The 24,213-nt window shown below is 49.0% G+C and overlaps 1 protein-coding gene across 1 annotated transcript in view; it reads right to left on the bottom strand.

The window, feature by feature from the left end:
• Positions 1-170: 170 nt before the first annotated feature.
• The window catches only part of COL4A4 (collagen type IV alpha 4 chain), a 108,146-nt gene continuing 84,103 nt past the window's right edge, over positions 171-24,213 (bottom strand). Inside the window, exons 39-48 of the mRNA XM_054700121.1 lie at positions 22,585-22,656; positions 21,044-21,172; positions 20,839-20,952; positions 19,429-19,584; positions 17,273-17,380; positions 13,377-13,502; positions 8,539-8,655; positions 7,371-7,559; positions 5,473-5,759; positions 171-4,664 (exon numbers count right to left, since the gene is read on the bottom strand). Of these exons, the coding sequence (XP_054556096.1) occupies positions 4,401-4,664; positions 5,473-5,759; positions 7,371-7,559; positions 8,539-8,655; positions 13,377-13,502; positions 17,273-17,380; positions 19,429-19,584; positions 20,839-20,952; positions 21,044-21,172; positions 22,585-22,656 (1,562 nt within the window). The 3' untranslated portion in view covers positions 171-4,400. The remainder of the gene's footprint in view (positions 4,665-5,472; positions 5,760-7,370; positions 7,560-8,538; positions 8,656-13,376; positions 13,503-17,272; positions 17,381-19,428; positions 19,585-20,838; positions 20,953-21,043; positions 21,173-22,584; positions 22,657-24,213) is intronic.

The raw sequence follows: 24,213 nt of genomic DNA on the forward strand, positions 1-24,213 counted from the left end.
TGGCCATCTTCCCAGGGGGAGGGAGTTACCTGTCACGGGCCTAAGATGGCGTCCGTCCGCACAGGACGGGGTCAGCTTGGTTGTCTTACGTTAGGCCACATTCTCCAAGGCAGGTGAAAAAGTAAACTCACTTCGGTGTGAAAAAAAATCAATGCACAGAGGAAAGGGTTGTTTTCAGGGGTCACAGAATTTTATATGTAATAGTACAAAGCATAATACAACAAAGATTTAAGTGTCACTAACAGACCAGGCATCTTGCAAATGTTACATGTTGAAAGTCTTTAACTCTCTAACCATAGGTTAGAGAAAGGGATGCCATTTATTTGACACATTTCACTTTTTTTCTTATGAATCATTAAAAATTTAAGCACCATAAAATTCAAGCATCTCACATGGATGTGGCAGCCAGCCTTGGTGGTTTCTGCATTATGCAGAATCGCTGGCAGATAATAACAGTGACGATTGCAGAGTTCTGGTTTTTAATGTCAATTGTTTTGTTCCCTGCAGAACTTCCTGATCATGTCCCTGCAGGAAACTGTGATTTTTTTTTTTTTTTTTTTGTGGCACAGTAACTTTGAGAATTGAAATAAAATAGCATTCCCAAAGACATTACAAATTGGCCAGGTATAAATAATTCTAATCAGTAATTTATATGCCCTGTGAGAATCACAATATAATTCTATTCTAAAAAAAATATTTTGCAAGTGGATTATTTTAAATAGATGGTGTAGCTGTATGTGCTGGGCATATAATCTAATTTTCAATGCAAGAGAAGCTGTTCTGTCCTGTTGTATAAAGGAGGGACATGGAGTCCGGAGAGTTGGTGTAAGTCTCCCAGGATCACCTTGCTGGAAAGTGACAGAACTGGGTTCAGGCAACTGGGAAGTCCACATCTTCCCACTCTTGCAGCTATTCCAAATGAAAGTAAACAATTATCAACTTAGTCTGTGTGCTGATTGAAACACAAACCTGATGGAATCTCCCAGAACACACAATGATTTGCTTTATTTTAACCTATAAGAGGCACAAAGCAAAATCTTTGGTCAACTCCAGTTTTAGGGGACCATTCAGTTGACTATTTTTCTAAGCACCAGTGAGATGTAGACACACTTTGCAGGGGCGGCTTTGTGCTAGAAAACGCTTGCACGGCTGTGGGGGAGCACAGGTAGAGCACCACAGCTCCCCATATTTCAGGAGAGTCCTCCCTCAGCCAATTCTCTCAAATCTTACCGTTTCTGAGATTTCCGTTTATGGAAAAGGGGCTTTTCAGGAGGGGTTGGTGGTTAAGGCCTTCAGTTGGCTTTCAGTCAATAAAGAATGGTGGGGGCTACAGATATATTGACAGCTACAGTATTGAAATCAGAAGTTGGTGCCGCTATGTGGGGAAGCACCTCATATGTGGACGGGAGCAGCTCACACACAGGCACAAACACCTGCTACCTGCTGGTGCCTGCGGACTTGTCACTTGTCCCTGAAAGAACTGGGTGTCAGCATGTGCTCAGCTCCTTGCAGGTACCGGGCACACGGCGGTGAGTAGGCACAGCCCTGCCCGCGAGGGGCTGATGTCTCAACAGGAGAGGGAAAGAAGTGAGGAGCACTGCAGGGGCGAGGGTGGACAGCAGAGGCAGGCAGGTCCAGTAACCTGCCCCGAGGGGCATCACGGAGAGAAAGAGCAGGAGCAAAATCTGAGGGGAAGCTGCCTCTGTGGTGACAGCTCCTGTGGGCCCTGCCACCATGGGAGTCGCTGCAGGATTTGAAGCCAAGGAGAACAGAAGCAAGTTGGAGTCTTAGAGAAATGACAACTGGGATTTGAAACTGGGGCCCTCCATCGGCTGGGAGATGTCTGCCAGAGGCTACCGGCGAAAGGCAAAGGTATGTGGAGACAGGCCCACTGAAGGGGCGGTCAGCCCGCAGCAGAGGGCGAGCAGCACTGGCGGAGGAAAGCGTGGCCCCAGGCTGAGGACCTGGCTGGGCCCCAGAAGGAAACCCCCCACTTTCCTGCCCATCACCCAGAGCAAATCCCACGGGCAGTGCAGGCGCACCCCAACCAACAGGTGGGGGGACAAGATTTGGGGAAAGAAATTCCAAACAGGTTAATCAGTAGGAACGGATTCGAGAAACAACCCAAAGCTCTGCTCCTCCTTCACAGGGAGGATAGTTGCAGGTGTTGCTGGCGGGCCAGGTGAAGGAAATAATGGGCAGCCCACGTGGCCGTCTCTTCCACTGTTTTCCCCTTTTGACCTTTAAAATACTTTCCCACAAACGGCAGCATCCGTGCTGCGTGTGGAGTGTGGGCTGTGATCAGGCATTTGGGGGAGGCTCACGGACCAGCTGGCCTAGGAGGGGGCAATTTGCTGCAGCCCCCAATTCAAACTTTTTCTAGCCGTGCATTTGGCCAGCCTATGAGACAGCATGCTCACACCAGAGCCAGAGACCACGCAAGAGCGGCGCCTTATGCTCTAGTCTCCACTTTACCTCTTCCAAGAAAATGTTCCAAACCAAGTCCATGAATGCGCAGGAGCAGGCTCCAGTTTGGGTCACGTGATAAAGTTTTTGCAAACAGAAAAGCATCATTATAAATGAAGTTGACTTACAGTGAAGGTGCTCAAAATATTTAACAGGCCACAGCACAGTTAAAAACTTTCAGGGTCAAATGAACTAGGAAGTGCAGCTGCACATCGAGAAGAGATGTCGCTGTAGCATGTGCGTTTTTGTCTTTACCATCATCTTAAACTGAATTGCCATCCTGGGGGCAGCCTGGGAGCATCGGCCGGACATGCGCTCTGCATAGAACACGTTTCCGTTCGCGTACGCAAGGAAAACGTTTCTCATAAATGAAATTTTCACTGAGTTTTTCTTCTGTTATCTTTAAGTGCGTCAAGACGAAGCACCTAAACGAGCATCATTTTCTCATGAGAAATTATTCATTGGCCCTAAAATGACTTTTTTTTCCCCACATGAGGAAGGCAAGTTTCCTAAAAGTCTTTACCAATAAGTCTTGATTCTTCGACCCCTGACCCAAGCAACATAGAAAAACCGACCCTTTGCTGTTCAGAAAACCACTCATCATAAAGGCACGTCTCTCTCGACTTTTATAGAAAATGTGAAGGCGGCTGCCTGGGATGGTGGTGAAGGGAACTACAAGAATGTTTTTAAAATCAAAAACCCAGGGCACTCCCATACAGGCCAATAATAGGGACATTAAAAAAAAAAAAATTCTAGGTTGTCTCTGTTTCCTTTAAAAATAGGGCCAAGTCTTCCTGGTGGGGTGACCGTGACTTAAATGAATCTTCTTACCTAAGTTTCATTAAGTTGCCCTTAATTTTCTCCCAAGTGCGTAATGACGGCCCTGTCACGTCCCCTGTGAGATGCCATTATGTGCGTGGAGGGAGACAGTCCATGGTGGGCTGGAAGGGGCTCTTCAGGCACGCCTGGGGAGGGAGGGAGAGGCTTTGTATGAGCAGAGTGCCCCCCTGAATAAGCCCCATGTGGCTTCAGCCCCATTAGCGCACACACACCAAAGACTAGCTGGACCCCCACTGGGGCAAAGTGGTCTGTTTGGAAGTTCACTGCAAGGGGGAGTCAATTTTTGTGAATCACCGCCTCAATATTCATTAATAGCTTTTAGGCTCTTAATCCCTTATTGAATATATTTTTCCCCCTAATTGCTACTCTTCAAAAGGGTTGCCAAAGTCTGCATTTCTAGTCTCTGGAAAATGCAGAAGAGAACACACTATAGTGTGCTCACGTGTGATTTGTTTATGCTAATGCTGCCTCTCTGGAAAAGAGCGTCTGTGAGTCTTCCTGACATGGGGATGAGCTGTGAGCCGACTGTGTGGGCTTTGCTTTGTTTTTAAATCTCCTTGGGTCATGGTTTTACAATTATTTAAAGTGCATGGAAAAATAAATTACAGGGGAAATCACTTTGAAATGTTGGAAATCTCTACTTTCTAGTTTCATTTGTTGGCCTGTTTATTTGTTCCTGTCCAACCCATCCAGAAGCCCAGTGCATTGCAGAGGAATTGACTTCAACTGTTGGGGCTGCTGGGAACCAATGAATGAAGTTTTCAGTAATGAATAAGTAATGAATAATTTGTGATCTGGCCTTTGTTGCCAACTTGCCTCCCTGTGAACTGGCATTTATTTAAATACAGCCAGCTCTACCCCATCCTCCGTGAAATAAGAATATCTGTGCTCCATCTAGATGGATAGGTCCAAACAGATCCTCAAGGGTAGCCTCGGCTTCATCTGACCGGAGCAGAGGCAGGACATACAGTGCTGTGGGAATAACCCTGTTGACACAGCAGGCCCTTGCAGACTGCATCCGAAATGCTCCAGCGAGTCTTCCGCACAGCCCGGCCGGCCTGGACGTCTCCCGGCGCCTGCGGGGGTTGCGGGCTTCAGCTCTGCTTCAGGCAGACCTGGCACCTGCTGGTTCTCCAGCGCTGGGCCCGGCTGTCTTTCAGGGTGTCCGGTGAGGGGGCTGAGGGGAACTGCAAGTCTGGCCTCACCACGGTCAGCCAGAAGCTGTACTTATTTGCGAAAAAGTGGCAAGTTCCCTGCCGGCCTTGGCACTCCAGGAACGGCGCCGCTCTGAAGTCCTCCAGGCAGCTGCCAGGGGATGCGAGGGCCTGCCCTCCGCCCTGGTCCCCGGCGCCTGTGTGCTGCCGACGACAAGGGAGAGTTAGGGCCTGACCCGCACCAACAGCCCCAGACCCATCCCGTCCGCGGTATAGCCTGACACCCGACCTCACCTCCTGACATTACTCCAGGAGGAGCCAACTACAGCCGGCCAGGAAAGAAGGGGTGGGCGTGAGTGGGGTTCACACCAGATCAAAGTGCTTTCACCCCCGGGTGAGCACATCCATTTTCTACATGCCACCGAGACATACAAGTTGACAGGAAAAGAGAATGGCCTGAGGGGCTGTAGGGCAAGGTAAAAAAAGATCAGGCTTTTCTGCCCTCCCGCTATTAGGATGGATGGTGGATCCCCGCGGTCCTGAATGCATGCCTGACGGCGGGCACCTGGAGTGGGGTGTGCGCATGTGTAAGTGGGTGCACCTGGGCTGAGATACTGGGCTTATAAGGGTGGCGTCAGAAGGGTGGTGCTTCTGGGGATGCCAGAAGCAGAACCATGAGACGAGCAGAGAAGCAGAGTGAACCGAGAGAATACAGGAGAGCCCAGGAAGAGTGAAGACTTGCTGGGGGCTGGGAGGCCTGCCAGCCTCCAGGCCCCCCAGGACCCCTGCCTGCCGTGTACCTGGTAATCCCAATAAAAGCCTGAAAAGCCACTGAGGACTCCAGGACTCTCTCCTCCACCCCATCTGCTCGGGTGTAGAGAACCTGCTCTGTGCCCTTCGTGCCGCTACAGGGGGCCTCACGCCCCCCCCAACTGCACCGTCTCCACAATGGCGCCCCATTACTGACCCAGAAGGCAGGGGTAGGGTGGGGTGTGGGGGTGCAGGGGCTCACCATCAGGAAGGAGTACCCGACCCAGAGGCTCCTCCAGGCCGGCGGGCACGGCGGGATGGCCTGGTCCTGGCTGTGCACCGCCACGGCCTGCGCGGGCGCCTCGCACACGGCGCAGCGGCTGACGTGCGGCCGGATCTCCTCCTCCGACAGCGGCCTGGCGGGCAGGGGCGCCGCGCTGGCCAGCCAGTAGGACCTGTCGTTCCTCCGGGCGTAGTGGCACACTTGGTGGACGTTACAGTAGGCGAAGGGCAGGGTGCTGAACACGGGGAGGCAGGACCCCGCCTGGCCTGGGGGTGGAGGGAGAGGCGTGTGGGTGCCCGGCTGCTGCCCGCGCCTGGGGCGTGGAGCCTCTGGCCCAAGCCCACGTCGGTGCCGTCAGTCATGATCGTGCCGTCGCTCTCACTGCTGAGCCGACCCGTGAGCCAGATGTGGAGGCAGACAGAGCAGCCGCACAGCCACCTCGGGCCTTGTGTGATCGACCGACGGGCACTGGAAGGCGGCTGAGCCCCCCGTGCATGAGGAGCGCCGGGCCAGGCAGCCGGGGCGGGAACTGTCCGCTGTCAGCTGGGCCTGGCCCAGGGGAAGGATGGCCGGCCCGGGGGTGGCTGGTGGCGGCCAGCACGGCAGAGGGGACGGCGGCCAAGGGAGCCGACGGTGCGGGAGCGGGGCTCTCAAGGAGCCGGAGGAGTCCACGTCCCCGGGCGGCGGGGAGAGGATGTCTGTGTGTCTGTCCGTCTCAAGGGCGTGCAGGACAAAGCCAAGACAAAGATGTGGGCTCTGTCAGTCTTGTGGAGTTTAGATTTCAGGCCCAGAGCTCTGCGGAGCGTTGCAGGCTCACCCTTGCGACACCCGAGCAGGAGAGGCAGGGCTGGGGCAGAGAGGCCAGGCAGGGGGCGGGGAGAGCAGTAAGTACATTAAAGGCAGGAATCATGACTTGGTCCTTTCCCCAGCCCCCTGATGGGGAAGGCCCTGGGTGAACCCAAGAGAAATGGCGAGGGCTTGGAAATAGCTGCCCCCCTCGCTGGGGACAAGGCCCACTTCGCCATCAACTGTCCCTGCCGGGGACGCCCCTCTGCCCATCCCGCACCCCTTTCGTCTTGAAAAGAGAGTGTCCAGGGCCTCCCTGGTGGAGCTAGGGGTTAAGCACCGCACTATGAAGCTATCCGCAGCGTCTGCAGCAGGAGTTCGACCCCCGCCTGACCAGAGAGAAAACCACATGGCGCGGCAGACCTCTCCTGTCTCGCCCGCTGCTCCCCTCAGCAGTGTATTTCGTCAGTCTGCCTGTTCTGTTCCCCACTCTGTCTCTGGTGAATCCTCTCAGCCCCCACATCGCTGGCCTGTACCCCAGCTCTTGTATGCATAAATAAATTAAAAAAAAAGAGAGAGTATCCAGCCCCAGAAACTTAAACCCAAGATGGAGTCAGTTCTGGCAGCTTACAATCTACTATTGAAAACTGTACCAAGGGGTGATGTGATGTCTTAAATCTGTGATTTAAGAACAAATTGGAAAGCTTTGGGGAGAGGGTGCTGACAACACCCCACAACGGTCAGGGTCCGTCCAGACGCCATGTGACGTATAAACACAGGAACTAACTGTGCCGCGATGACCTCACCCACCCTTGGAAGTCAAAACCGCTTTCTGGATCAGAGTCGTATTTAACTTAGATTGGAAGAATCAGTTTTCAGAACCAGCAAGTAGCCGGACCGTTATAACCCTAAGCCAGGGGAGCTTCCTTGACACCCGTGGGATCCTGGGTTTAATAGAATTAGTTAAGAATTCACAAGAGAGTAAGAAAACACCCCACAGACAGGCGTGAGGATGACGATGAGCCCAACCTGTAAAATCACCCCGAAGGGCTGCTCGTAAGCAACGGACTTGGCCGGCCGGAGGCACCTACCCAGGTCTTGGTTGTGCGCTTTCTCCTGCCCCTCCAGGTAGAGCAGACTGTAGCCCGTCCAGAGCCGGGGCATGCCGCTGGGGCAGGCGGGCTCCGTGTCCGTCTGACTGTGCAGAACCAGGAGGAAGCCGCCGAGGTAGCCGGGCCCCCAGCCTTTAGGCCCGGGATCTCCAAGGGGCCCTGGAGGGCCTGGAGGAATAACGGGAAAAAATGAAAGCAGTTGCGGGGGTTCAGAGAAGACACCTCTGTGCCCCTCCATTCCAGCTGTGCTCTGAGACAGAGGCGCCACCCCCAGGGGTGCTATTTGCTCCAAGCCAGTTCCAGGTGAATGGGCTACATGAGCATCAAATTACAGAAGAGACTAAAGCCCTTGCTCTCCTGGGGGGCAGTAAAAGGCCAGCGGGGAGGACCCTGGAAGATGGTAAATGCCGAGACCAGGACTGGGTGGCGCCATCGCTGGGAGCTCCTTCCCGCTCCTCAGGCGGCTCCTCGCAGAGGAGATGGGCCAAGTCGGTCTTTCTGTACCTCCCGACCTCCCCTGTGGTCCTGGCACTTCGCTCCATCCTAAGCAAAGCCAGGGCCCGGGATCCCCAACTCCGGAGCTGGAAGGAAGGGCTTGTTCTAAAATCCTTGTTGGCAGGTGCTAAAGGAAGAGTCTAGAGAAATCTAGTGGGGTCTGTCTGCTTTGCTGCCTCTCGGGGCTGGTTCTTGGAGGAAGGGCCAAGGAGCTGTTTTTTCAGTACATGTATTTTAAAAGGACAGACTTACTAGGAAAAGAAAGAGACGCACCCGCGTAGACTCAGTGTGAGCCTCGCCCCCCACGCCCGAGGTCTGCGGGGCAACCTGGCTCACCCGGGAGCCGATCCCAGAGCCAACGCCAGGCTGACCTGGGAGAGGGAGCCGCTGAGACCGCGAGGCCTTGGGAAGGCCGGGCTGAGGTTTGGGGGAGACTGAGCTAGCTTGGGAGCTTGACTGGCTCTTGCCAGGGCTGAGCATTGAGCATCCCCCAGAAGGTGGGGCTGCAGTTCCTGGGGTTTCTCAGCCTCAGTCCCTGGTAGCTCCTATCTCGGGCAGCTGCTCTCCCAGGATGAGTTTGGAAAGTTCAGAGCCCGGGACAGTCCTGGGATCTACCGCATCAGAGAAAAGAAGAAAATCTGAAGCTCCTTACCTGGCGCTCCCGGGCAGCCAGCTTCTCCCTTGTCACCTTGGCGTCCAGGAGGCCCGGGGGGGCCAGGTCGGCCGTCCGCGCCCCTCCTGCCATCCAGGCCCGGCTCGCCTTTGCACCCTGCACAGAAGTTGCTGGTGGCAGCTTTGGCCCTGCTGGCACTGAAGTGAGCCACATGCGGGCCTGGCCAGCCGCATGGACTCATCTGCCCAGCACCCTGAGCTGGCCGGTGGGGTCAAGAGGCTCAGCCAGTGACCGGAGAGGGGCCGATGAGCTAGTAACAGCCGACACACCGGGTGCAGCCCACACCGGGCGGGGGTGGGGAGTGGGTGTTGAGAGAGGTTTTCACCTGTTTTTCAAACTTTGGTCTATTTAAACTTCTTTATATTGTAATTTTTTATATTTTTTATATTGTAATTTTTTTGACGCCTGAGTGAAGGAATGAATAAGATTCAATAGGAGTCACCTGGGGATCAGGTGAAGTTTGGAGCAAGAGCAGCAATTCCCACAAGAAGCCCTGTACTGAGTGTGTACAGAGTGCCCGGTGCACCAGTCACGTTACAAGGAGCACCTGGCTCAGTCTTCGCAGCAGCGGCCGAGGGTGGACACTCACCCCAGGGCATGGGTGGGGAAACTGAGGCTCAGCAAGACCTGGGGAGGGGAGCTGTAGGGTAAGTAAATGATATCAGGCTTTTCAGCCCTCCCACCATTAGGATGGATGATGGATCCCCGTGGTCCTGAATGCATGCCTGATGGCGGGCACCTGGAGTGGGGTGCGGGCATGCGTAAGTGGGTGCACCTGGGCTGAGAGACTGAAATTATAAGGGCGGCGTCGTGGGGACACCAGCAGAACCACGAGAGCAGCAGAGAACAAGGCCACAGAGAAGGCCAGAGAGCCCAGGGAGAGTGAAGACTTGCTGGGGGCTGGGAGGTCCTGCCAGCCTCCCGGCCCCCCCACATCCCTACCTGCAGTGTACCTGGTAAATCCCAATAAAAGCCTGAAAAGCCACCGAGGGCACCTAGGACTCTCTCCTCCTTCACCCGTCTGCTCGGGTCACAGAGAACCTGCACTGTGCCAATTCTTGCCGCTACAGGAGCCCAGGGGCGGGGCGGGGCGGGGGCCGCATCCTCCTGGCCTGGTGGGAACTTGGGCTGCCGGGCTTGGGCGTGCTTGGAGGACCTCGCCCACCGGGCTGGCTGGTCCCCAGACACCCGAGGGGCTCTCTGTGCTTGGTCGCCTTTGGCCAAGACATCCCACCACCAGCTGCGATCTCCTGGGCCTGGGGAGAGGCGCTGTCACGGCGCCCTCACCGCTCAAGGTTTCGGGTTTACCTGTTATCCTCACTGTCTCCCTCCAGCGCCCTCGCTCCTCCACATCCCTCCCTCGGTCTCTCCCTCGGTCTCTCCCCCAGGCTCCCTCTTTCCACCTCTGCAATCTCCCTCGGCGCCCAGTCTCCCTCTCCCTGCCACAAATGAGGCCCCAAAGTCACCATTAAGTCAAAGAGGCTCACTCAGCAGCTTCCGTTCTCCTCCACTCTTGGTTGGCTTCTTAAGCGGACGGGGCGCCCCTGCGGGTGCAGAGCAGGGCGGGCCCGGCCCCTTGGCTGGCGCGTGATGCCTCCCAGCTTCCTTCTCTCACGCGGGCCCCTAGTCAGCATCTAAGGTGCAGCCCCCGCCCAAGAGAACCTCAAGGCTTTACAAATCCTCTTCTGTCCGGCCAGCAGACACCCCCCCCCTCCCTGGCTTGTGGCCACCAGTGGCCTCTGCCCCCCACCCGCGGCCCCCAGGGCTTCCCGGCTCCCTGGTTGTCGTCACACTTTGGTGGTGTTGGGCTGTAGGAGAGCTTTACCTAGTCCAGGTGTGAAGATGTGCTTCAGCGTCATAGATTTGTAAACAAATGGTAAATTAACAACATTTGATTTTTAAAGGAATAAAACTACATCGAAGACAGCCCTCCGCCCTGCAATGGAGTGCCGCGTCTGAGGGAGTCGCCTGTTGCCTTGAGGATAAACACCGGCAGGATATGGGGTGCAAACCAAGAAGGAAACCCTGTTTGTGTTCCTCACAGGAGGCCCCAGCCCGGGAGGGTCCCCCGGGAAGGGAAAGTGTAGAACGAAGAGCCACGTGAGGGGGAGGCGCTGGCTAGTGCGGCAGAGGGCCCTTCGCAGACACCTGTTCAACTTAGTGAGGCTGTTACCCACTCACTAGGCAGGAATAAGCCAGAAGTCTGATTTTTTTTTTTTATGTGATTCTCAGCTGCAGCACTTGGCTACCATATCAGCTGAGTAATAAAAGGGTTTTGACGGGAACCTAGGAAGAGCCAACAGTGTTGTGTGAGTGAAGAAGAGGCTTCCTAATGCAGCTGCCGTCACAGCCAGACTCAGGTTGGGGTGGGCTCCCCTCATGCTGTGCGAGAAGAATCCCCTTCAGAAAAAGACAACGTGCCCACGGTGACCTGCCAGCCAGGGCTGGTCCACGTAAGGCCCGAACCCTCCCCCAAGCCCCTCTCGTGACCACATATTTCCTACAGATTCGAAGATCTATTTTTGCTGTGCTTTGCCAGTTTGTTTTCTTTGGTTATATATTCCACAAACAAGAGAAACCACTTTCTGACAATTTCACTGAGCATAATCATCTCAAGATCCTTGTTTTCCCAAAAGGCATGATTTCATGCTTTTACACAGCTGCATGGTATTCCACAGCCTCCTTACCCAGCCACTTGTCATTGGTTGCCCCATGCCCTGGCTGTGTGGATAACGCTGCTGTGAACAGAATTCTGGATCTTTCCAGAGTACACGCTTCATCTCCTTGGGGTCATTATCTGGCAGTGGTATTTCCACTTTCATTTTTTGAAGGAATCTGTTTTCCACGGAGGTTGCACCAAACTACACTCCCAACAAGAGTGGGTGCGGGTTCCTTACACTCCACATGCTCACCGAAATTTGTTTTTCATCTTTTTTATACAGACCATTCTCACAGGGGTGAGGTGATCTCTCCTCGAGGTTTGGTTTGCATTTCCCTTCTAAAAAGTGATGTCCATATAGTTTCATACGCCTGGAGGCCATCTGAATGCCTTCTCTGAACAAGTGTCTATTTAGGTCTTTTGCCCATTTTTTGAGCAGGTAGTTTGGTGTATGCTGCTGAGTTTATAGTTAAGGTTTCTCAAACTTGAATGTGTATATGAATGTCCCACGCATCTTGTTACAAGGCAGATTCTAATTCTGTAGGTTTGGAGCATGGCCTGAGCTGCTGCTGGTCCACAGAACGTGCTGGGAGGAGCACAGAAGCAGCGGCTCTCAGTCACCAGGTCAATCCGCCCACCAGTGCCCCTGCCACCTCCCTGGTGGACAGGAAGCCTTTCTCTGGAGGCTCAGCAGCAACGCCCGCCTGCGGGGTCTCCACAGTCCTGCCCCCGCCACACTGAACTCACCCCCTCCGGCCCGATCGCCTAGTGCTCTTTGCTGGTGACTCCTCAGAACACGACATACCCTCCCATTACTTAGAGATACTTAGGTTTGTTCTGCCGGCTCTTTCTGCCCGGAGGTTGTAAACCCTGAAGGGAAGAAACCTTTCTTAGTCCCATTTATATTGTCTGCGTCGCCTAATAATATTTTTTAAAAGTAGAGGGAATCTGGAAGTATTTACTGCGCTGAACGGGCCGAATCCCATTAGAGGCCACACCCACTGGAAAGTCATTTTTGAAAGGTGGGGGCTCTCGCAGCAACATGTGCAGAGGGGCGGCCTGGCTTCAAACGGAGCTTGAGCAAGGCCTCACGCAATGCTTACAGTTCCCGAGAACGTGGCCCTTGCAGCGTGCGCCAAACAAAAGGAAAGTGAAGTCACATCTGACTCAACTCCCAGTGCTCAAGGGCTGGGAAAGGAAGTCGCTACCAGCGACACCCAATTCACTTGGTGAAATAAAAACACAGCAATTCGCCAGGTGCAGACTTCAGAGAGCCCACGCCGAGGAAGGCCCGCGGCAGAGCTGGCCTGGACGCCACTGACAAGTGACCCACCGGGAAGCTCGTCCTTGGCTATTTGGGTTTGGGAAAATGTGAGAAAAGCAGGTGGTGATTCGGTTCTATTTTTTGACCCTGAACCAAAAAGCCCTCAGCCAGGCAGCAGGGGAAACGGAAACACGGGCGGCCTCATGCCTCTAAGGCTAATCCACACTCGGGTCACCTAGAATCAAGGGCACTGCCCCTGCTTGGAGGAGGCCAGTGACCTCTAGGTGACCGGCCCTGGGTCCCTAATCTCTTTGTAAACTACTCATTGCATTGGGAATAGGTGAGGAGAAAATAAACCACTTGGAGAACTTCTATTTTTTTAAAGGGTGGTTGGTTTAAAAACTTAAATAAGGCCCTGGGATCCTGCCAAAGATGGAGCAAGGCTCAGGCCCGTGGGTTAACAAGGCTGCAAGTGCCATAACCTCAAGCGACCCCCGCCCCCCACACCCCCAGCCATGAATACACCTCTTCCTCCTCTCCTGGAGGCTATTTCTGTTCCAATGAGCCAACTCAATTGCTTTTCATTCAAAATCAAGTCAGAAGCTATTAATGACTATTACTAAGAGCCTCTAGTCTGTTGTGCTAAGAGGTTTCAAAACCTCCAGTCCAACGAAAGATTAAACAGGAGTTCAATGCAAGAATAGGAAGGATGTATTGATCCAGTTTGTATATGATGTAGCCTCTGGGGAAAAGTATGAAAAATCTACAAGGGGAAGGAGATTTTCTTTGCTTCCTCACTTGTATTGGAGGCTCTCTATGAAAAAATACATAGCAAACCTCCTAGATTTCCAGTTCAGCAATATATGGGGAGATTAGGAGTAATCAGGCCCTTACCTGGTCCGGGGGGGCCTCTTGTTCCAGGGAATCCTGTGGTTCCTTCTGGTCCTCTTGGGCCTGGCACCCCAGGAAGCCCGGGGATCCTGGGGCAGTCTTCTGGGTCTGCAGGTGGCCCTGGCTCCCCTGAAATTGGAATCAGCGCTTGTCTGAAGGCTGTGGTCCAGCTCCTCCCCCATGCTCCCTAGACGGGCCTCTCACATGACGATGATATGTTGGCAAGAATGATCCCCAGTCCAGGGGGAGCCCCAGGAGGGGTTTCTGTTCACTATGGGGAGCATGACAATGCCCTGGAAAGGATATTGTTCAATGAATGAATAAATGAGTGAATGGATTAGTGGGTGGGATCTCAGGAAGCAATAAAAGCAGGCAGCAGTGAAGGTCGGCTCAGACAGCAACCACCACCCAGTGGTGGACTGGACTGCCCACCTTTTTTTTTTTTTTTTTTTGCATAGAAGAGCTGGGGTGCAGGCCAGAGGTGGGGAGAGTGAGAGGATTCACCAGAGACAGAGTGGGGAGCAGAGCAGATGGATCTACTGAAATATACTGCTTAGGGGAGCAGTGAGCAAGACAGGAGAGGTCCGCTGCACCATGCGGGTAGCTCCCTGGCTGGGAGTCGAACTCATGCCACAATGGCTGGGGCTAGCTTGCTAGCACTGAGTCTTTAACCTCTGTGCCTCCAGGGAGGCCCCGACTGCCCACCTTTTACTGGGGTAGCAGCCCCAGGAGGCATCAGGAGAGGTGCTCGTGGGTTTCTATACTCAGCTTAATGTCCCTCTCATTCATTACTCCACACTGCAGCCACGTGGGCATCCACTGTGTCCACTACTCAAAGAGAGAGCATTTGAGGGGAGTGACTGTCAAATCAAGGGCACGCTGGCATTATCCCAGGGAGCTATAAAAATATACGGATACCTGGGTCCTTGCCCCAGAAACACTGGTTTAATTAGTAAAAGACCTGACTTGGGTAGTGACCGTAAGCTTGGTTGACAGTAAATCCAGTTGACAATAAATCCAGCTGACAATAAATCCAGCCGGCAAGAACTTTTCAGAAGCACTGGTGCCGGGATCCCAGCTACACTTATTAATTAGGAATTTCTGGGGGTGGGACCCGGATATCAGCATTTTTTTAATTCTCCAGATGATTCCAGTTTCCTCCAGGACTGAGAAGCATCATTGTGAAGCTGTTGGTGACCCGAATTTGTGAGTCAGTGAGTGTGGGTCGGGGGTGTGCCTGACTAACATGTTCCCTGGTGAGGCTGCAGGCTGATTCAGGACCTCACTTTGAGAAACACCCCTCTAGACACTGGACAGTTTTTCCTTCTTGATTACATTCACATCTTTACAATACATTTTTCTAAAGTTTCATTCAATTCAGCAGGATTGAACTGAATTGAGTGACACTGAGTTGAATTCAATTCACTGAATGCTGTGCTGAGTGATTCCCTTCTCAGTGCTTCCAACAAGTGTAGGCACTGAAATGATAAGGTGGCAGGCAAGAAAATTTAGGCCGAGGTAAACAAGGTCACATCGAAGGTCACACAGCAAACACATGGCAGAGTCTGGACGAAAATCCAAGATGCTCTGGCTCCACCAACACCCCCAGTCTCCAGGCCACACTCTCAGATTGTCCTATCTGGGTGATGAATTCTAAGAAATGCAATTTATCTTAAGAAAAACTTATTAGTTATGATGTTCTTAGAATTCATGCAATGTGCAAACCAATTTTAAGAAGAGCAATGACAAAGCAGAAATTCCTAGAAGATGTGGCCACAATAAGGTTTTAATTTACATCGCACTAATGTGTCTGTGCAAATCGGACTTGAACTTTCTAAACAGTTTGGATTTTAAGCCCTCTGTGAAGCCACAGGCAGCTCCAAGTTGGACATATTTTTACAGTCTATACAGTTTAACATAAATCTTGGCTCTTCCACTCTGGGTGACTTGAGAACGATAAACATGGATATTTCCTATTTTTCCTGAATCAGTTGGTGATTATTGTGGTAATTCACCAACGGTGGAGTGGAGGCAGGAGGTAAGGGACAAGCTGGGGTGGGGATTGGGCTGGTACTTTCATATTTCATAGCACTTTGATGTGCTAACGATGACAATGCACTGGAGAGATCATTTTAATTTTTAAGTATGAACACTTAAATAGCAGATTATTTTGAAATTCTGATTCTGCTTTTCCGTACTTTTTAACAAACCAAACACTGAAGGAAAGGGGCTGAGGCATCTATTCTAGGGGCCTAAAAATAAAATAAGGCATCCGTAGCCACGGCAACTTTCATGAGGGCTAATAACAGATGCCTGGAAAGAACAAATATGAAAATTCCTAATTTTTCTTTTCTTCTTTTGAAATTATTTTTATTCTCTTTGAACATGCCAGGCACAAAATAATATATTGCTCTGGCATTGTGGAGAATGAAGAGAACAATTAGTTGAAAAGAAGAATGACATTTTCTTTTTAACACAATGAAATCTGCCCTCTGAAAATGGACTTTGGGTGGGATAGGAAGGCTTGTCCCAGCCCCATACTGGGTTAAGGACTGATCTTTTTATGTTGTTGATACTGATTATTTTAAGGGTGTCCAATGTATTTATGTTGTAGAATTTATGAAAGAAACTACACTGGTATGTGCAGCAGCATTTGACAGAGAAAGCTCTCATACTCCATGCTAGAATTGAAATTACATAAGCTAGGCATGTACACTGTCTTGACAACCTATAATGAGGCTTGGCATCAGGACACTCTAATATGGGGTTACTTTAACTGTAACGAGGATGCAAAGGCAATAGAACCTAACATAATTGCGGCACCCCATCTGTGAAAGTGTGACGAAGTTTAAGTCACAAATACAGAGAAAAAAGGCAAGTGCAGAAATGACTGGAAACAAGATTTAGAGGAAATTATTCACAGTTATGCTTACCTTTGGAACCTGCAGAGATTCAAAGCTCAATTGAAGAAGCCACACGTTTTCATATGGTGGAAAGAGATTTAAATGTGTGAATTAGGACAAAAGTGAAATGGATTGTTCGAGAACATCAATAATCATTTGAGCACAGCTTCAAAAGCAAGTGGAATGACAGTAGCTTATTTACATAAAAAGTCCACTTTGATGCTCCTAACAAGAAAGTCCAAGTTGATTTCTTAATCAACTTATATAGAACGTATATAGAAATTCAACGTATATAGAAATTCTGTGTATTTGAAGCTTTCTGCAAATTCCATATGAACTTGCCCAGGTTTAGACACTGTGCACAGAAAGAAAGAGAAGGTGAAGCCAAGTGTACCTGGCCCATCACACACCTTGTTTATGCCTCCGAAACTAACCTGCAAACTTAGGAGACTAGACGAGTCCAGGTGGACCCCACATTACCATGATATTGACCTGGGATTGTGAAAGACATTCCTCCTGTCCATCTCAGATGTGTGTCTGTCTCCTTTCCAGCTCAGCCTTGGCTAACTCTGACCCTCCAATGAAAACATGTTGTCTCTGGAGCTTAAATTGAGTAACTTTTCATAAGAACTAATGTACCTTCCAGAAAAAAAATTAAATAAAAAGATCTAGGTAAATCAATGGGAATTCAGAGACAGAAATTGACTCTACAACCCTCACATAGAAGAATCAAATCAGTCTGCCTCTTGTGTGAGGGAACCCAGAGTTATATTTACCCTAAGGAACATTAGATGTAAAATCGACTCCTAATCTTACTGACTCTGATCATAAATATTAATACATGAAACACAATACTTTGCAACAAATATAATTTTTGTTTCAGAAAGGACTTAGCTCATAAGAATTTGTTGGTAACTTCAGAATAATTTAATGGCTTCCTGGAAGATGACCATCATCGAGGATGACATGTAGAGGCAGCTACATGGAGAAGCTTACCTGGGGGGCCTGGGGGCCCTCGAATGCCTGGAGATCCAGGTAAACCCTTCTCTCCCTGGGGCCCCAGAGTTCCCTGTGGCCCCTGCGGTCCCGGGAATCCCATTGGTCCTAAAAGGAACACATTAAATTGAGGGCACTGGAATGGAGCCATATATAGACAATGAAGGCTTGACTGCATTCGGAAGTTCCCCCAACAAAAAGCAGGACAAAGTCTGCCTGGGAGTCCATGTTCATCTCTCACTGTTTTCTGTCAGGCTGAGATGAGCTGCCTCTGTCTGAAGGAAATGGTGACCCATGAACACAACCAAGGGAAACGATTTCACAACCAAGAGAAAACTAAATTACAATGCAAAACCCGTGATCCGGGGTTTCCTCTGTAGACAAAGGGCTGGGGCGGAAGGGAAACTAAGGAAAGGTGCTTTGCTACCCGAGGACAGCCTGTCTCCCAGCCCTGAGTGCCGGCTCTCTTCCTCACTCTGTTCCAGGCACCCCAGTCATTTAGTTCCTCACACACTCTGTTCCTCTTTTCTTTTCCATCCATGAAGTCTCCCCATTCTGTAGAGGTCATCAAGCCTCACTTCCTCCAGGAAGCCTTCCCAGGAATCCCGGCCGAAGTTCGGTTACTTAGTGACAAGCTGCTACAGAAAAGATCCCTTCACTCGGAACACACATTCGGATTGGTACATCAGTTAGAGTGAAAACCTGGCTTTCCCTGTAAGACACGATACCTAGTAAGAGTGGGCACTGTCCAGCTTTGTTCACTACAGTTATTGTAGGTGTCTCATTTGTATGAAGCAGTAAACTGAGGACACTTCCTGTGCCTTCTCACAGGGAAGCACGCTGCCTCCTCCTGCCCACTGCCATGGGAGTTAAGAAGCAGGATTAGGGCTCCACCAATATTTATAACTTTGGTAAGTCACTAATATTTATATAGTTTGATATTTTCCCAATCTTGAAGTTTATTCCCGGGTGGGGGCTCATTCTCTAGGGTAACATCTGGTGAATTATTAGAAGAGGAACAAGGTTGTATCACTAGCCTCCCCCCTTCTCTTGGTGACTAGAGTGCTAGCATGTCTTTCCAATTCTGGGGTTCAATAATTGGAACCCCACATACATACAGATTCCTTAAAATTGATTTTATTGCTAATAAAGGTAAAGAGAGATTTTGGGCACTGTTGTACAGGTTGTGCCCTGCACAATTCCAGGGATGTCATTGGCACTCTAGTCATGACAGCCCCATTATAATTTTGATCTCGCCTCTACCCTAATATTTTGCCTTATTTCACATTTGATTCTGAAGTCAGGCAGGTTGCTAGTTATTTGGTTCCAGAAAACTTGAACATTTCCTTCTTTAGTATCCAGAAGTCTTATTTATATATAGCATCAGAGGGTTAAAATGGATAATCATTATTGGTCCTTCCTCAAAAAAAAAAAAGTTCTGTGAACCTAATAATTCTCTGAAATCTTAGAGACCAAAATCTAGTATCCCTTAATATTAGCAGTTAGATAAAAAATTAATTAAAAATAAAATAGCTTTTAATGATGGAAGAAATTCAATAGTGGGGACTTTCGTGAATATCAAAGAGCAGTCAGCAGTCTAAAACACCTGCCCAATACAAAACCCACTAATCACATGCAACCCTTGGACCTTGAAATTGACGAGTCCAAACTGACTTGTGCTTTTACTGTAAAACATAGACTGGACTTCAAAGACACGTCTTCTTTGAGAGCGGAGCTAGGTTTGTACAGCCAGCCCTGAAAATCCCATTGATTATCTATGTTAATTATATGCTAAAATAATATTTGAATATGTTACATTAAATAAGATAAAGTACGAATGTTATTTTCACTTGTTTATTTTTTTAATGTGACTGCCGCATGTTTGAATAATATTTGTAGCTTGCATTATATTTCTGTTTATCAGTTCTGATCTAAAAGAGAAACAAGTGTCACATAAGATGAACTTATTTCTTCTTTTTACTTGTCCCTCTTTTACCCAAACTCTAAGACTCTGGGCATATCAGGACATTTTGGAAATGCAGTCACTGTTTCCATAGGAAGTAGGAATTACCTCCCAGTGGCACAGCATCCCAGCACCTTCAAGGAAAGACATGGAGAGTCTTCTGTACTATTTAAGGAACAACTTGAATTTTTACCTTTCTGGCCATCTTGTCCATCACATCCTGGGAAGCCTTTGTGTCCTGGAGGGCCCGGTGGACCTGGGGGGCCAGGTGGCCCCGGCAAACCACAGTCACCTGGTTCCCCTTTTTGAAGGTCAACACTCCCAGGGGGACCTGGAGGCCCAGGAGTTCCTGCCACAGGGAAGAGGTAAAAAGACTCTTTAAAGACAAATGCATGCTGCCTGCCTGAGTGCTTCTTAAGGAAAGTAACTTAATGGTTTGCAAACCAGGAATAGAGGGAATTCAAAGAATAAAAGAGTCAGTATTATCAGAAATGAAAGAGTATGTCTCAAAGAACCAGTTGAGAAATTGTGTGGTCTTCAGTTGCTGTTAAACAAAAAGAACATTGTCTCTCCTCCCTTCAGAGTCATTCCTTCTGGAATTATCAGCTTATGATTATATTTACATTGCCATCCCACTGCTTTGGATGGATGGATGGATGGAAAGTGGGTAAGTGAATAGATGGATGGATGCGTGGGTGGATGGATGGATAGGATGGTAGGTAAGTTGGGTGGTTGGATGGATGGGAGGATGGGTGGAAGATGGACAGATGGATGGATAGATATACAGATACACAGGCACGTTGGTGAGAGGCTTTTGAGAAAGAGTGGTTGATGGAAAGAAATATTCATTCAATTAAATTTATGATCCTGTTTGAAACCAAGTATCTAAACATAGGGGTTGAGCCCAAATTCTATTTTACTGTTTTAACTTCTCCTATTTAAATTCTATATTTATTAGCACATTTTAATTACTTTTATTTTCTACAATATAAAATTATATGACATTTGAATCCCACCTTTACAAAAGCCCTAGGGTTTTAAGGACAGTGGGTTTGTCACTTAGAAGAGCTCTAGTAGGAAGGCGGTGATCTGTTTACAACGAGACTGCACGGAGCCATGCTCTTCCCACCCCCTGATCAGCTCCAGTCTGACCCTGTTTTGTCTGATATTGTCTTGGGTGGTCTGTCTCTGAGAAGTGATGAGAGGGACAAAGTGTACTGTCAGAAGCACATGAAGGTCATGTTTCCGTGACCTTCCAGGCCTGCATCCAGCCACTCTGGGCTAGTGGCAGTGGTCCATGTGGCAGGGGCTAGAGACCAACAAAGCAGATAGGACTCCCTCCTGCAAGCCGCCTTTGAGACTGTGGTCATCATCAAGCCAAGGGGAAGTCTTGCTCTGAGTCAGCACCTGTACCCCCAGACAAGAGTGGGCTGGAATTGTAACAAGGTTGCTCTGGTCCTGGGCATGGTCCTGAGGGCCCATCACTACCCACCTCTCCATCCACCAAACTGATGGGCCTGCCAACGTGCCACCTCCCTGCAGAGCTGGAGGCATCTAAGAAAAGGAGCACCCACCCCCATCCTTGGCTCTGACTTTCTCTTACCTCTTGGACCACTGAGGCCGGGAGGTCCCTGATCTCCAGGTGGACCTGGGTGAGGAATATCACCCTCCGGAGCTCTTCCTCTCGCACCTTTGGGACCAGGTGGCCCACGTCTGCCTGAGGAACAAATTCAGACACTAGTCTCATTATGTCTGGGAAGCGTGGACTTAGCTATTGACAGAGGAGCAAAATGCATGCTTTTTCTCACCTGGGGGCCCGGGGGGGCCTTTTTCTCCAAATGGACCTGGAGGAGAAATGCCTGGGCTTCCTCGGTCTCCTGGATCTCCTTTCAACCCTGGTGTCCCCATTGGGCCAGGTGGGCCTATTGCATGCAAACCTTAATGAAGATAACAAGGAAAAGAGCATTAGCACAGAGTCTGCCGAGGTGCCTGGAAAGGAACTACTTCCAAATTGGGGCGTGGCAAGACAGCTGGTTCTGTTGAGAGCAACCACTGACTGCACGATCTCCCTGGCTCCATTTACTCTCCTGGCACCAACACACCAGTCAACCACAGGTGTTTATTGTGATTGCCAGGTTTAAGAAATAACAGCTGAGTGACTCACCCTCCAACCTCTATGAGGGAGAGTGAAAATAAGTTAGATCCAACAATAAGTAATATGAATGAACTGGTTTGAAAGTCAAGGTGGAAACTGGTGGATAAGTAGAACTCATGTGGATTTTCATGTGGACTGAGGACACCACTGGTGTCTTAGAAGGGACACAGATTTTAGCAGACTATTTGGAAGAGCCGCGAGAGGAATCCTAGGTGACCTAAATGACTTCTTGATTTTCCAAACTGAGTCAAGATTTTGTCTCTTTTCAACAGTTATTCAAACCTACTAGCACCAAGTCAACTCCTTCCCCTGGGTCCCTCAAATCCTCCTGTTTGATTTCAGCTACTTTGTCTGATTGTGAGCTATTTGTCTGAGAAACAAATGTGCACTGTATTAAAATAATGAAATAAGTTAAAATGCAGTTGTTGATGATCAGCCTATTTGTGATATAAAAATAACAGCAATTTGTTCAGGTAATTTGTTTTAGCAGCAGGCTATTTGAGGGATGCTAAAAGCACTAATTAGAGCCACGTGGTTGTGCTTGGCATGACTACACTTAAAACAATACAAAAAAGAAACCCAACTATTTATTTGTTATTCATAACATTTTGAAATTTAACTCCACCTAAGCAATTATTCAGAGCATTTCAATAGACAGTTCCAAGCAGTATCAACAAAAGGCCCTGCAACCAGTCATTCCTTTTTAGAATATTCTCAAATGGCATTTTTATATAAAAGTCATATTCAGCAAAAAAAAAAAAAAATGTTCCAATCAATCTGTATCTCATAGCTAATCCATTTTCTTAGTTTTGAAGCCCCAATCTTGTAAAGTGAGAGGACACTGGGGCAGCTCATAGTCTACTGACAGCAGCTCAGTTTCTTGAAAATGTTTCCTCTTGGGCTTCTCTGCTGGTACAGGGAAAGTCTCAGCACTATCAAGCTCTCCACATCCACTGCTGCATGAATTTGAGCCCCAGTCAGGGAGCTACCCATGTGGCACAGCGGACCTCTCTTGTCTCCTCATTGCTCCCCTCAGCAGCGTATTTCAGTAGATCTGCCTGTTCTGCTCCCCACTCTGTCTCTGGCCAATCCTCCCACCCCCCACAACTGGCCTAGACCCCAGTTCTGGTATGCATGAATAAATAAAAATAAAATCTTAAAAAAGAAAGTAAGAAAGAAAATGTTTCCTCTTACCTGCAGCACCTTTAGTTCCTTTCTGACCCTTTAAGCCATGCAGGCCATTCAGGCCTGGTGGCCCAGCGGGACCTGAAATAAATCACAGGCCCGTGACCCTCAGGGAAGACCAGGCACTGAAGTTCACTGGCCCCACCTGCTAGGCTCTGTCCTTTTCTGAGGGCACAGTAAGATCCCACAGTCTAGAGGTCATCATCAGGGCCTAGTCCATGCCAGTGGTTATTATTTAACAAATTCATTTAATGGATATTTTCTGCTAAGACAGCTTAAAGCACTTTTTTTTTGGTACAACTGTTGATTTATGACCCTACCATGATCATCTCTTCTTCCAATGAGACACAGAATTCTCACCAGTCTAGAATTACTGAATCTTGGTATAAGAAGTGACCCTTTCACTACATGCAAAAGAATGAAGCTTGACTACTACCTCACACCATGCACAAAAGCCAACTCAAAATGGATTAAAGAACTAGACATAAGACCTGAAACCATAAAATATATGGAAGGAAATATACGTGAAACACTACATGACATACACCTCAGTAACATCTTTACAGACACATCACCCAAAGCAGTGATAGTGAAGGCAAAGGTAAACAGCTGGGACTACATCAAATTAAAGAGCTTCTGTACAGCAAAAGAGACAATAACAAAAACAAAGAGACACCCCACCGATTGGGAGAAAACTTTTGCACACAACACTAATGATACAGGACTGATCACAAAAATATACAAAGAACTGATGAGACTCAACAAAACAAAGTAAATAATCCAGTCAAAATTGGGCAGAAGAGCTAAAAAGAAACTTCTCCAAAAGGGAAATACAAATGGGCAACAGGCATATAAAAAAATGTTCAACATCACTTGTCATCAGGGAAATGCAAATCAAAACTACCATGAGATACCACCTTACACCAGTGAGAATGGCACATATGAAAAAAACTAGCAACAACAAATGTTGGAGAGGATGTGAAGAAAAAGGAACTCTCCTGCACTGCTGGTGGGAGTGCAAACTGGTCCAACCACTATGAAAGCTGTGTGGCGATTCTTCAACCTGCTAAAGATGGAGCTTCCATATGATGCAGCAATCCTAGGTATTTACCCAAAGGACACAGAAATATTAATTCCAAAGGGCACCTGCACCCTTGTGTTTATAGCAGCACTATTTACAATAGCTAAGCTATGGAAACAACCCAAATGCCCCAAAACAGATGACTGGATCAAGAAGATGTGGTACATATACATAATGGAATATTACTCAGCAATCAAAAAAGATAAAACTCATGCAATTTGCAGCAACATGGATGGAGCTGAAAGGGATCATGCTCAGAGAAATATGGCAGAAAGACAAAGAAAAATACCGGATGGTCTCACTCATAGCAGGAATTTAGAAAATCTAAATAAAGGACCAGGAAAAAACCTAATTATAATAAAGTAAAAATCAAAATCAGCAAGCAACTATAAACCAGAGATATGCTACAGGGTGGGGGTTTGGCGGGAGGAGGGAGTAGGATCAAAGCAAGGGGGGTGGGAATTGTATGGGGACTATAACCAAGAGGAAAATGCATGCATTGTGCAAAAATGAAAATGATGTAAAAAATGTATAAAAGAAAAAAATGAATTAAAAAA

This window comes from Talpa occidentalis, unplaced genomic scaffold (genome assembly GCF_014898055.3).
Source record: "Talpa occidentalis isolate TD23 unplaced genomic scaffold, MPIMG_talOcc4v2.1 talOcc4.3, whole genome shotgun sequence".
In the NCBI taxonomy this organism is placed as follows: Eukaryota; Metazoa; Chordata; class Mammalia; order Eulipotyphla; family Talpidae; genus Talpa; species Talpa occidentalis.